Source organism: Equus quagga, chromosome 2 (genome assembly GCF_021613505.1).
Source record: "Equus quagga isolate Etosha38 chromosome 2, UCLA_HA_Equagga_1.0, whole genome shotgun sequence".
Classification (NCBI taxonomy): domain Eukaryota; kingdom Metazoa; phylum Chordata; class Mammalia; order Perissodactyla; family Equidae; genus Equus; species Equus quagga.
Genome location: NC_060268.1, coordinates 106,500,230 through 106,513,207, shown reverse-complemented (window position 1 = coordinate 106,513,207; position 12,978 = coordinate 106,500,230). Strand labels below are relative to the sequence as shown.

The 12,978-nt window shown below is 40.0% G+C and overlaps 1 protein-coding gene across 6 annotated transcripts in view; it reads right to left on the bottom strand.

Moving 5' to 3' along the window:
• Positions 1–12,978, bottom strand: part of DISC1 (DISC1 scaffold protein) — a 341,872-nt gene that overhangs the window by 189,969 nt on the left and 138,925 nt on the right. For all 6 annotated transcript variants that reach the window (XR_006887032.1, XR_006887035.1, XR_006887036.1 and 3 more), the window contains exon 9: positions 12,651–12,839. Coding sequence is in view for 3 of the 6 variants with exons in the window: in XM_046650469.1 (XP_046506425.1) it covers positions 12,651–12,839 (189 nt within the window). In the remaining 3 variants the exon portion in view is untranslated. The remainder of the gene's footprint in view (positions 1–12,650; positions 12,840–12,978) is intronic.

Sequence of the window (12,978 nt, the reverse complement as noted above, 5' to 3'; positions counted from 1 at the left end):
TAAGAAGTATCACGTCTTCCTCTTGTATTTGCACACAAGTGCACTCATACACTTCACATTGACAGCCAGGAGCTGATTGATATATCTAACAGGGCCTGGCAAGACAAGATGACCTTTCTAATTGTCATTATGAGAAGCACAATTGCAAGTGACTTTGAAACATATGGTAAACTTCATTATGCTAAAATATAATAGCTTCTACTTTAGGGCTCATGATGAATATTAATGTCAGAGCTGCTGAGAAAAATGTGCTCTAAATTTTATATTGTATAAAACCCTTTCAATACCAAAGAGAGCATTTATTTATAGTCTTCAGGCTTCTTCATAGATGCTATTAAATATTCCATTAAACATGGCACAATGGAATGAATAATCCTGGAACATTAAGGGAGAATAATGATCACCTTCATAGTATCAAGCCAAGCTTCAGGCAGGGCAAGAACAAAAAGACTCGGACTATAAATATGGGTGTGAGGAGGACATAGAGTGTACATACATACAGGGAGTCAGTGGGTTCGTCCTGACATAGATCTCACGGGGGGCCACTCGTGGAGAGATGTGGGGGAGGCTTCGGATATTTCATCCAGAGCACGCAGAGATCGTGAGAAGTATAGAAGGTCAGAGGGAGCGGCCAGGGTGAAGCTTAGAAAGAATGTAGGGAGTGGGCACATGGGTGGATAAGTTACGGGATATTCCAAAGGTGGAAGAAAAAAAAACAGAAAAGAATGCAGAAGCCAATGGGAAGCAGCAAAAAGCCGTGGGAAGACGTAGTTGGAGCGGTGGGAGAATCTGATACCCAACAGCTGCCAACAGGCGAGAAGGTGCCTTTATGAAGCCGAAATCATAGTAATTTATTATGATTACACACCATCAACGGAAAGGGATCTTTGCCTTAATATCCAATACTGCTTATTGTCTGCGGAAAGACGGGGAGGGAGCTGTTGCAAACCCAGCCGTTCTCCATGAAAAGCTGGTGACAGTTTAAAAGGTCACCCTGTCGGGCGTTCTTCCAGGACAGGCACGCCTTTCATCCACCACATCCTTTAAGGCTTTCCCTCAAACTGCGGCTTCAGCGGCCACACACACCATATATAGATACTCTCCTCCAGTCCATGCAACAACAGCCTGCTTTGGAAGAAAAAAATTCCTATGGGCAGGAGCTGCTTTTCTAATAGATCTATTCAAGAAAATGGGGAATTTTTTTTAAAAAAAGGCCAAAAAGAGAGTGGAATACTAGACCTGAGAGGCATCACGCAGAAAAATAAGGCAATAGGTCTGATGTTGCACACGTCTCTCAGCCTCTGGATTTTAATGGTCATGAAAATGTAAAATAATACATTTCCCAGATTTATTGTAAAAAATGAAATGGGTTTATTACGGTCCCAGTTGCAGCAGTTCCCTATCTGTGGCATTTGTCTGAAAAGCCAGGCCCAATGAATATTAATGCGCAGACGGAAACAGGATGCCTTTACTTGGAAGGCTTACCTACATCGTTGTTTGTTAAATCGTTGGCACCCTAATGCCTTCGCAAGTTTCGGAATTCATTCTCAACTCTTATGTCAACATGTTGTCATTGTTTATAAAGCTTTCTTTTCTTGGTCCGTTATTAACCATGATAAGGGGTTAATTTCACACACACACAGAGGGAAAAATGATAATAATCATATTGTGTAAAATGAGGAAAGCATCAAGTTCCCTTCCCCCGTCCCAAAAACATGGACAAAGGACATGAACAATACGCACTGAAAAAAATTATAAAGGCACAAAAAGGAGCAAATTCAACCTCATTATTAGTCAAATATATGCAAAAATAAGGCATGAATTAAAGACCATTTTATTATTGTTATTATAGTAGTAATTTTTTCAGAAATAACACCCAGCATTGGAAAAGACGGATTGGTAGCATCAATTAAACTGGTATAATCTTTTTTTTTTTCTTAAAGATTTCTTAAAGATTGGCACCTGAGCTAACAACTGTTGCCAATCTTTGTTTTTTCCCCCCTGCTTTTTTCTCCCCAAATCTCCCCACTACATAGTTGTATATTTTTTAGCTGTGGATCCTTCTAGTTGTGGCACGTGGGACACCACCTCAACATGGCCTAATGAGCGGTGCCATGTCCATACCCAGGATCCGAACCCTGGGCCACCAAAGTGGAGCGAGCGAACTTAACCACTCGGCCACGGGGCCGGCCCCTGGTATAATCTTTTTGAAAGTCAATTTGCAGCAGGTACCAAGCCATAACATTGATTCTGCTTTTTAGCTCAGTCATCCCAACCTGCACTTTATCTTCAGAAAAGAATTCATAAAGTGATCATTAAACACATCAAAATAAGGTGGTAGTTAAATCAATCATGGCATATTGGCTCTTGGAACGTTATAAAGATCATAAATACTAAATCGGAACACTAGGCTGCCACAGGGAGATGTAAGCGTGTGATGAGGAGCATGGCTCTGGAGCCAGACCGGTCTGAGCCACGTTCCAGCTCCTCACTCCCCACCTACAGCTCTCAGCTCACTCAGCCTCGCTTGTAGCATCTGCAGAATGAGGATGATAAAGTGATGCAATGCTTTCACTATTGCCGTGTAAGGCTATGGGAGGAGAAAGAACGTACAGTTGCGTCCATACCCTGAGTCCAAGCGTGTAAAACCTCTGCACGTGCTCCAGGCACTGAGAGGAATACTCAAAATGAAACCAGGAGCTCTGTTACCAAAGTTGTATGATGGACATTTTCTGTTCGGCTCTAAAAATGTGTTTTCTTCTTATGATATTTGGTGGAATAAATTAAAAATTGAAACAAAAACACTTGAATAACTCCAGGAATTTCATAAGCTTCAACTTCAGAGGATTCCTGTATAATCCATACAGGAAATTACTTCGCCTCCAAAAGCTGACGCATTCTCGGGATTCTAAACCACTGAGGAATTTCAGTGTTTGGTGACCCTCCAGGGCGGACATGGAGTTTGGTATTCAGCCCCCACTGACAGCCCCTACAGTCTCTGGAAAAAAAAAAAGGGGGGGGGCGGCCAGCCTGGTGACGCAGCAGTTAAGTTCTCATGTTCCGCTTCTCGGGGGCCCGGGGTTCGCCGGTCCGGATCCCGGGTGCAGACATGGCACCACTTGGCATGCCATGCTGTGGTAGGCGTCCCACATATAAAGTTGAGGAAGATGGGCACGATGTTAGCTCAGGGCCAGGCTTCCTCAGCAAAAAGAGGAGGACTGGCAGTAGTTAGCTCAGGGCTAATCTTCCTCAAAAAAAAAAAAAAAAACCATGGGGTTGGGTGAAGGGCAAACAGACATTTGCCAAACTCTAATTTACCTGTCTTGCCAATACAATTGGAACATCTGGACCAAAGTCAAATGCTGGGTCAGACACAGTTGAAAGAAGCTCAAGACTCCAGTCACCTTGTCGGACCAAGCCCAGGCTTCCTTTCATTGAGCATACCCTGAAATCATCATATATTTTCATTAGATTATTTCTTGGGAAAGGTAATATAACATTTGGGGATACGTGAAGTGTAAAGCAGCCACAGTAACACATTGGAAAAGAGAGACGTCCAAAATGGGCTAAAATAACTATAAGTTTATCATTTTGGCAAATGAAAAGAGGAAAACAAAATTTGGTTGCAATGAAATCTAAAAGCAAAATACGCAATCAGTTATTAAGGAGTTATAAAGACTTTGGAAAGTATAATGTCAAAAGAAAAAATTACATTCTATAGCTACATGAGCACGTGAAATACGAGCATATCTGGTTTATAAATTTTTGATGCTGTCAAGTCAGCAGATCATTAAGTAACTCTTGATGGCTCCTGCCATGCTATGCAACGGCAGAAATACATGCAAAAAAATACATGCAAATTAAATTAAATTGCAGTGTATTGGTGTAGGATTTTCCACCCCTCCAGTGACCCAACCCTCCCCAATTAATAAAAATCTGGAAGGAAAGTGGATGAAGCAAAATGGCCACCCCCGGATACAACAGTACAGTGGCCCAGAGCAGCAAAAATTGTTGCAGTAAAGTTGTCAGGGCAGGAAAACATTTATCCGTAGTCCCTCTCTCCTTTACAAGAGCTAAGAAAACCTGAAAAGTCAGATTAGCAACAAATGATGCTCTCAAATAAGTTTTGTCTCTCTTGGATTTCTGAATAAATGGCAGCTTCAAAGCAGAGGAAGCACATGGCAAAAATGGCAGGAAGCCGTAACTCATGGCAACGCCAAAGAGGAAAATAAAATGTTTCTTACAAAATTAATCATTAAAAAAACTGTGACAGCATAAAAGATGTCATACTACCACTAAAACTGAATTCTGCAAAACCTCACAAAATTAGACTCAATAAAAAAAAAAATCAGTCCTAATTCCTCAAAGCCCTGAATTATAAAATATTTTAAATGTTTTATTTAAAATTCAAAAACTCACGCAAAAGCAGCTTAGAAAGATGACCATCACATTTTGCAAGCTGAATTCCTTGTAACCAATAGGATTACACACTAGTAAATTCTTATAGGCAAACAGGCCTTGCAATAGTCCTCTATCAGAAACTCTGGATAGTGTATCAATCTACTTATTAACGCCTATATTTATAAGAATATGAACGAAAACATTGACATTCAAGCATTTTAGAACAGGAAGCGGAACTATCAACAGTTCTTTGAAAAAAATATCAAAAGGTGGGTTGCAGTTAACAAATACATATCCAGTTAAATTTCTATAGTTCGAATTTTCTCATTTGTTGTAGGATGCTAATCCCTCTTAGTTGCCCTTCAACAATAAAGGATTTGGGTTTTAATGCAAAATATGTGACTGTCCTAAGGATGGTAACCTCTAAGAACCTCCCATCGAGTTAAATGATCCATCTGGTATAGCAAAATTGCAGACAGTGGGTCATCATTTCAGCCAGAGTGTACGTAGAAATTTCAAAAATGAACAATACTCTCTTTTCAGGGCACTCAACATGATCCAGAGGTGATTTTTAGAGGACTTTTGTTCCATAATCATGACTCTATGAGTGTGGTATTTAGGTAAAGGGGTGTGACTGAGGGGTGAGTAGAGAAGCTTGTGCTAGGAATCGAGCTCATAAAGCACATAAAACAGTGAAAAAGGTAAAATTGCGGGAACAAAGGATTCAAATCCCAGCCCTGACTCCTCATGTCCATGTGACTTTGGACAACGTGCTGATCCTTTCTAACCTTCAGCATCTTCCTCTGTAAAATGGTGACTGTCCTGGGGCCGGCCACACAGTGTCAGAAGCATTAGATGACCAAATGTATGTCCAGCCTTAGCGCAGCGCCCAGCCCAGAGAAAGGGCTTAGGAACAGAAAGGAAATAACCAACATTTGTTACTGAAGAGAAAGCGACAACATACAGGGGATCATTCTTTCCTTTCAAAGACAATATTAAATCCACTACGGCCACAGCTAATCTGTGCACAGAGCAAGGGACCCAATAAATACATGCTGAATATATACTGTAAAGAGCAGAGGAAGAAGTCTTAAAAGAACTCATTTTTAAACCTATGAGGATCTATATAAAAGATAATAAGAATAGGAGAATTAAGACTACTAATTCCAATTAGTTTCTAATAATCATAGTAATGATCTATTTCCTAATCATAACATAATGCTGAAGTTGTTCAGCTAACTGAGGGTGGTACTGCTCCCACCCAGGGACATTTAAAAAAGGGGGTGGGAGGAAGAGTTGCACAAAAAACAATCATCAGGGGTGAGAAAGATTCTTCAATACGTGGCACAGTCCCATGCAACAAATAATCCCCTCACTCCCCAAAAACAGCCTTCACGGCCAAGGAGCGTTCCTCCAGGAATCATGGAATTCCACTCACAATTCTTCCCTTAGTCTTCAGGAGAGAGTGTATGAGTGTGTGAGTGTGTGTGTGTGTATACACACCAAAGTTACCAAAAGCCCAGAGTCCAAATGAACTGTAAAAGGGATTAGGAAAAGCACTGGTTGCCAAGAATGAGCTACAAAGCAGAACGTCTGTCAGACACGTAAGAGTCACATGTACCCACCCTACCATATAGAAGTAAGTTCCTGCTCCAAACAAATCAGCATGCCCAAAATCTGTCTATTGCAACTGGGTATGAAACACAATGAAAATCATCATTGCATTCCCACCCGGGGAATGTGTGACTGAAGTATCGTTAAGGGAGTATAGAGAGCAAATGGAGAGACAGGTGGAGGAGGACGTAACAATGGTAAAGATTTCTAAAAAAAATTACACGGACAAAAATAGGAGGAGGAGATCAGAGATAGTTGAGAGCAAGAAAAAAATGAACAAAGTTGGATAGAATCCTGGGAATTCAATACTGGAAGGAACTAGAATGAACAGGGACTTAAGTAGCCTCAGGGACTGTCTGATTCATTCTGGACCACAAAGGCCTAGCATGGTGCCTGGCATATTGTAAGTGCTCAATAAATGCTTATTGAAGCCATGGGTTTTCGGATGAAGATGAAACGTAGAGATCGGTTTCTACTGTGTCATACATCAAGCAACAGAGAAGGAGAGAAAATCCAGTCACGTGCTAAAGATCATTCATTCATCAAACCTCACATTGTGATGCCTATATATGCCAGGTGCTATGCAGATGATTAGCAAAAACAGAACTGAAATTAAACTGAGGCCTCCCACATCCTCATACAGGCTTTTTACGCTGTTGTGAAGATGGCTACCTCCCAAAAGAATTATCACAATTAGTTAATAAAAAAAAGGAAGGAAGACATTTGCAAATTTCAAGCTCAGAAACTCACAGGCAAAAGTGGCTGAAGAGAAATAACCATACTAATAGCGATGAAATTGAAAATAAAAAAAAAAAGCCATGGAGGGAAATTAAAAATGCAAATAGATATTTAACTGGGAACCTCACAACATAATAAATTAATAAGATGAATCAAAGGTAAATGATTAGAGATGCGAAAGCTCAGCCATGGGAAAACCTGAGAAAAAAAGATTTGGAAATCTATAAAAATAAGTTTTCCTCCCAAGGTTTGTAGGATATATATTTTTAAATCTAAACAAATGTGAATTTCCAGTTTAGAAAGGCAGACACAAATAAGATATTTCCCGTGTAACAACCTGAGTTCCTCCCCACACAGAATCTGCAACACTCCTCTGGTTCTAAGACAAGTAGCTTGGTCCTTAGTTACCAGGTACTCTGTCACTGTTCTGGCCCAAACAGCAAAGTTGTCTACTGTGCTGATCTTAGTCAAAGCTCAGAGGAGAGAGGTGACATTTGGCGAGTCTACAGAATACGATATCCAGCCACCCTTTGAAGTTGCAGTCTCATCTTTGAATTGTGTTAGATCACTGGAAGATTCCATATTTAAGCTTAATTAGCCTGAGCTCTCATTAATTCACTTCCATGGTATTATATTATAACATAATGTTTCTTAAAATTTGGGAGCACTTAGAATGACTCCTTTAAGAATCTGCTGATTCTTAATCTGGATATTTGTGTGGAAAAAAAATGTCCATACCCACAGATCTGAAATTTGTGTACAATTTCACAGTCTATCCACAAACTCCTGCTTTGAAGGCATCCCTTGATTTTTTTTCCCCCAGAGGTGGTTGGTAACAGCAATATGAAAAGTGCTTTTGCATTTGTTATAAAACTGTTCATAAGGACTTTCCATTATGCTCTCAAAAGAATTGTCCTTAAGAATTTAATACCACTCCACATTCCTGAAGACTTGGTGTTTCAAGTTGCTTTTGAGGAATAGGGATGATGTTTCAACTGTCTTTTTTGCCCTGGCTTCTAGGAAGCTCATTATCACATCATATGCTCAACCAAAATAATTCACACTTGTCATTAGCATTTTCTTCTGTCTCAACTTGTGAATTTTATTTGTTAATTTTGTTATTTACTTCTTTGTTACACATTTTTTTCCAATTCTCCTTCCTCCCCCCACAAAAAAATAAGACAGATTTTATTCTTCTCTTCTAATTTTTCTTGAAAATTTCTTCTAAATACATCTGATAAATGTGGAAGGGGAATTATGGTCTGTATATTCAGACCCGGTAAAGCACAGGATCTCTAATTTGAAAGCCTTTTCTTAATAGATGTGAGGTGACTAACGAAAGAAATTTCACCCGTGGGCTTCAGAGTTAAACTAATATCTCACTAAAGGATGTCATACTTCCTTTTATTAGCTATTTCAAGCTCCAAAATTACGAGGTAGTCCAAAAATAAGGGCAAGATCATGTCAGTGTGGATAGCTGGCCTTTCTAACCTAAAGCAGAAGGCAGGGGCTAGCCCCAAACCATAACTGAAAAGTTGAGTCCACGCCAACTTTATTACCCTTAAAAACTGCCCCTTCTCCGCCTTCCACTTCCTCCTTACTCACTGAAAGGCAAATGAGTTTAAAACTGGATGCTACCAGGGCCTGGCCCCGTGGCTGAGTGGTTAAGTTCGCGCACTACGCTGCAGGTGGCCCAGTGTTTCGTTGGTTTGAATCCTGGGCGTGGACATGGCACCGCTCATCAAACCACGCTAGGGCAGCATCCCACATGCCACAACTTAGAAGGACCCACAACAAAGAATATACAACTATGTACCGGGGGGCTTTGGGGAGAAAAAGGAAAAAAAATAAAATCTTTAAAAAAAAAAAACAACAAACTGGACGCAGCCAGCCATCACTCCCAGAAAACACGAAATCCTGCCATTTGACATTCGCACTGACAATCCTTTACATATTTTACAGATCCTCAACATGGATTCCTGACAGCTCACTGGGCCCCAGACCCGGCAGCGTTTTTGAGCTACATCTGCAGTATTTTTTGACTTAGGCAGCTGGCATAAAGTGGGAAAATTCATGAACATGCTAATGATGTCCTATTTAAAATTCTAGCCCTGATTATTCTGTGATTAAATCTCTCCCCTTGACGTCTGCTTCCTTTATATCTGAGTTACAGTGCGAAATCAACAATATTAACAAAGTACAATACAGATTACACACAAGGGATGGAAAAACAGTAGTGTAAATCTCAGGGTTTGTCTTTTTTCTGAAAAACTGAAGTAGCAAACTGTAAAAAAGTGACTGATTTTTTTCTTCCTACTCTCCCTTTATAAAAACATTGAAACCCACAATAATTAAAGGTTCATAGTTAATTTCCATAAGTATTCAGGGGTCGAAAGATAGACTTAGCTTTTCATTCTATTTCACTGCACTTAAAATTGCTCAGAATTCAAACGTGTTCTCCTGAAGTCTTAAGAACAGTTGATAGGGCTTAAAACATACCCCTCTCGCCTCTTCATAGAGACTGTGTCACTATGACAAAAGTCAATGGATTCAGTGATTTCTGTCTCCCTTCGCCCTTGAGTACTTTGGCATAGTCAGTCCCTTTTCCTCATATTGTTCTGTCTGCTGACACCCCAATCTGAATATCTGACTCAGACGACTCGAGCATCTTCCATGAAAGACTATCAAACTTATTGCTGCCCTCGTTAAATTGGAAAATGAATTTTAAAATTTTTTTAAAAAGAAGATCCAAGGGCCGGGTCTGTAATTCAAAATACAGGAAGAAAGGACTAATGTTTCACTGCAATGTCTGGCCCCAGTAAATGGACAGCTATTTACGGTATATTTACAATTTTTAAAGACACCAAGCTGAAGACTGCAACAATACAAATGAAACCTAAGGACAGTGCTTGACCTCAGTGGACTTATAGCCTAGCCAGAGACACAAGACGTAATGATATTGTAAGTGATGAGCAAAGCAGGTTCATCTGTGATGAGTCATTACATGCTCACTTCCCGTCAATAGGCGTTTTCTGTATGCGAGAGACTGCTCCTTGCTTCCTAAGACTGTACATCTCCTCTTCTGCTATCGCAACAGAGTGCCTGGATGGACTTGGACATACACGTGGCTGGGTCAGCCATCTTGGGCCACACATCACATGTTGAGGGGCACAGAGAACAAAATAGAAGAGCCTGTGTCCCCATTATTATGGAGTTGCTCATCCATCCCTGAATTGCTTTTTCCCCTGAATGTTGCATTCTACAACCACTGCTGGAAATCAAAATCTGTTTTTAATAGCACTACATATTGCTCATTTCTTACATAGTCTTATTTTTAAATGTTTTATCTAAGAGCAAAAGGAGTCAGCTCACAGTATGTACATTTATATACATACTATTCCTTTGTATTTGCTCTACATTTAAACGAGCTCAGAGCTCCTCCTGAATTTTTAACTCTCAAAACTCCAACAAAAGACCCACAACGAAGAATATACAACTAGGTACCGGGGAGCTTTGGGGAGAAAAAGGAAAAAACTAAAATCTAAAAAACAAAAAAAAATCCAACAAATGACAGAATATGGATTTTGGCCTAGTTTTATTACATTTCAATAGATAAAATTTTCAATTTGCTAAGGAGTTCATTATTTATTTATTTGTCTCCCACACTCTCACTAACCCAAGATTTTTAATTTGGTTCACCTGAAGCCAAGTCACCTCAGGTTGGTTAAAAATTAGCTTCAGCCTAAAGCTTAGAGAAAGGGCAGCTGATTCAGCTAAACCCCAGCATAAAACATAAAGATCACCTTCACAACAGTAATGAGCCATCTGCAATTTAGAATCATCCATGGTAACAATCTCTCATTCCATTTGTTTATGTTTTATTCATCATTTTGAAAATAGTGAAGTGACAAAGATGAGATTCAAAAAATACTGTACAGCTCTTTTTTTTTTTTAAAGAGATATTAATGGCTTTCCAGAGCTCAACTGTTCCAATGAAAATATTGCTGGACTAAATTTGTCCAAATTTGTTCACATCTTCTTTATTCTTAGACATACTAGATTCCCCATTTTGTGCCAAAAATTATGTGGTGGTAACATGAGAAATTTCATAGTTTTCATTGTTGACGCATGTAAAAAGTCAATAGCAAAAATTCATTTAAAATATATAATGTTCAGGGCTGGCCCCGTGGCCGGGTGGTTAAGTTCATGACCTCTGTTTTGGCGGCCTGGGGTTTTGCTGGTTCGAATCCTGGGCACGGACATGGCACTGCTCATCAAGCCCTACTGAGGCAGTGTCCCACATGCCACAACTAGAAGGACCCACAACTAAAAATACACAACTATGTACTGGGGGGCTTTGGGAGAAAAAGGAAAAATAAAATCTTTAAAAGAAAATATATATATATATACATATATAATGTTCATTCTTATCATAACGTAATAAACCACACTGTTACATCTTGGGGAATCATATTGTCACTGCTCAGTACTATAGTTATATATTAAGGCTCAAACACACAGTCTCTAGTTACATATTCGGCAAAAACAAAGCTTGACCTACAAAAGTGAAAAAAAAGACGCTCCGAGTTGTTGAGCCAACGTAGAAGTGTCCATTGCCAAGAAGACACAATGGCAACTAAACACCCTATGTGTGATTCACAAGACTCTGTGAAGAAACCTCTCTCGACACAATTTAGCAAGGCTTTCAAACAAAATGTATTCACAGCGAAATGACGCACCTATTTCTGCCAGCTGATTTCATATTTATTTGGTTTTAAATATTAGCATTCATTTACTTCAATTTATGGAACATTTTCAAATAGCCCTACTTCGAATCTGGCTACCTAATATCCCCATTTTTCTTATTTCTTTTTAAATAAGCATACTTTGTACATATAGTCACTTGTTAGCGCATATGTCTTTCGTTTTCTTAGTAAACAACATTTATTTAGGGACCATGACATACTACGTATGACCCCTGCCCTCCAGTCACGTCACTTCTAGTTCCTAAGAGTATTACAGAGGCAAATAGACACACACACACACACACAACTCAGGATCTTTGTAAGTTACCCCACTTAATCTGTACCACTTAATCAGCCTATGAGATGGATATTATTCTTCTCATTTTACTGGTGAAGAAACAGGTTCCAGCATCGAATATATTTTAAATCTGAATTTTCTTCTTATGATTTCCTTCCGCATATTGGAAACTGAATCATCAGAAATCCTTTACTTTTTTTTAAGAAATAGGTTTTCACTTTACCGATTTGGACTGAACTGGCATCTTCCAAGACTATCCCTCAGGGAGCAAACCTCGAGGTGACCTCAATTATCTTAAGAACTGGTCAGGAAAAGAACACAAGAATACTTGAACTCCTCTGACCAGCAGATTCTTGGGCTAAGGCAGCATTGGCATGTCTACATCATTCTTCCTGGGGAAAGAAGCTCTCGGAAAAGCTCACACACAGAAAAGCCGCTTCATGGTCTTTTCTCAGTCTTTTCAGAGTCGCCCTGCTTTCGTCTGTGATTGCGCGAGCCAGAAGACTGAGCCAACAAGCGAAAGGAAGATAATTGTCAAACAGAAAATTGGCAAGACCCGTGCCAAGGGAGAGATTGCTCTAAATAATCACCAGCCCATTAGCAAATCCAGAGTAGAGGAGGGGGAACAAGACAGAAAAAGAAAAGATGTCACATGTGATAGCAAAACAAAAGCTGACAAGAAATTCTACCCCATTTGCAAAGGCTGCTGCCAAAAAAATCCTCCAGGAAAACTGTTGTGTGCTCCAGGATGCCCTTCACAGTGACAACGTTCACATGAAGCACAGAACGCCCCGCCCGGCCACACAATACAATAAATATGAATATTTCGCCAGGCCGCAGTTGTGACTACTTACCGTAGGCGGCTTCCCCGTGGTCCAGTTCTCTTCTCAGACTGTTGTAATCTTCTTTAACACGTCCCAGCTTTTTGACATTCCTGCAACTCAGCACCAACAGCTTGTTGAGGAGTCCCTCCAGCCCGTCCCTCTCTGATGTTAATGACCTAATCTCCTCTGTGAGCTCCTTTGCTGTACAGAAATGGTTTCCTGCAGCACATTGTGGGAGAGAAGGAGGGAAAACAAACTTTACAGCATCCCCACACATGGAAGATTTAGCGACAGCTAACGTGCACCAACAGTGTGAGTAAAGGGGACTGAACTTTGCAACTACATTCAGTTGCATTGA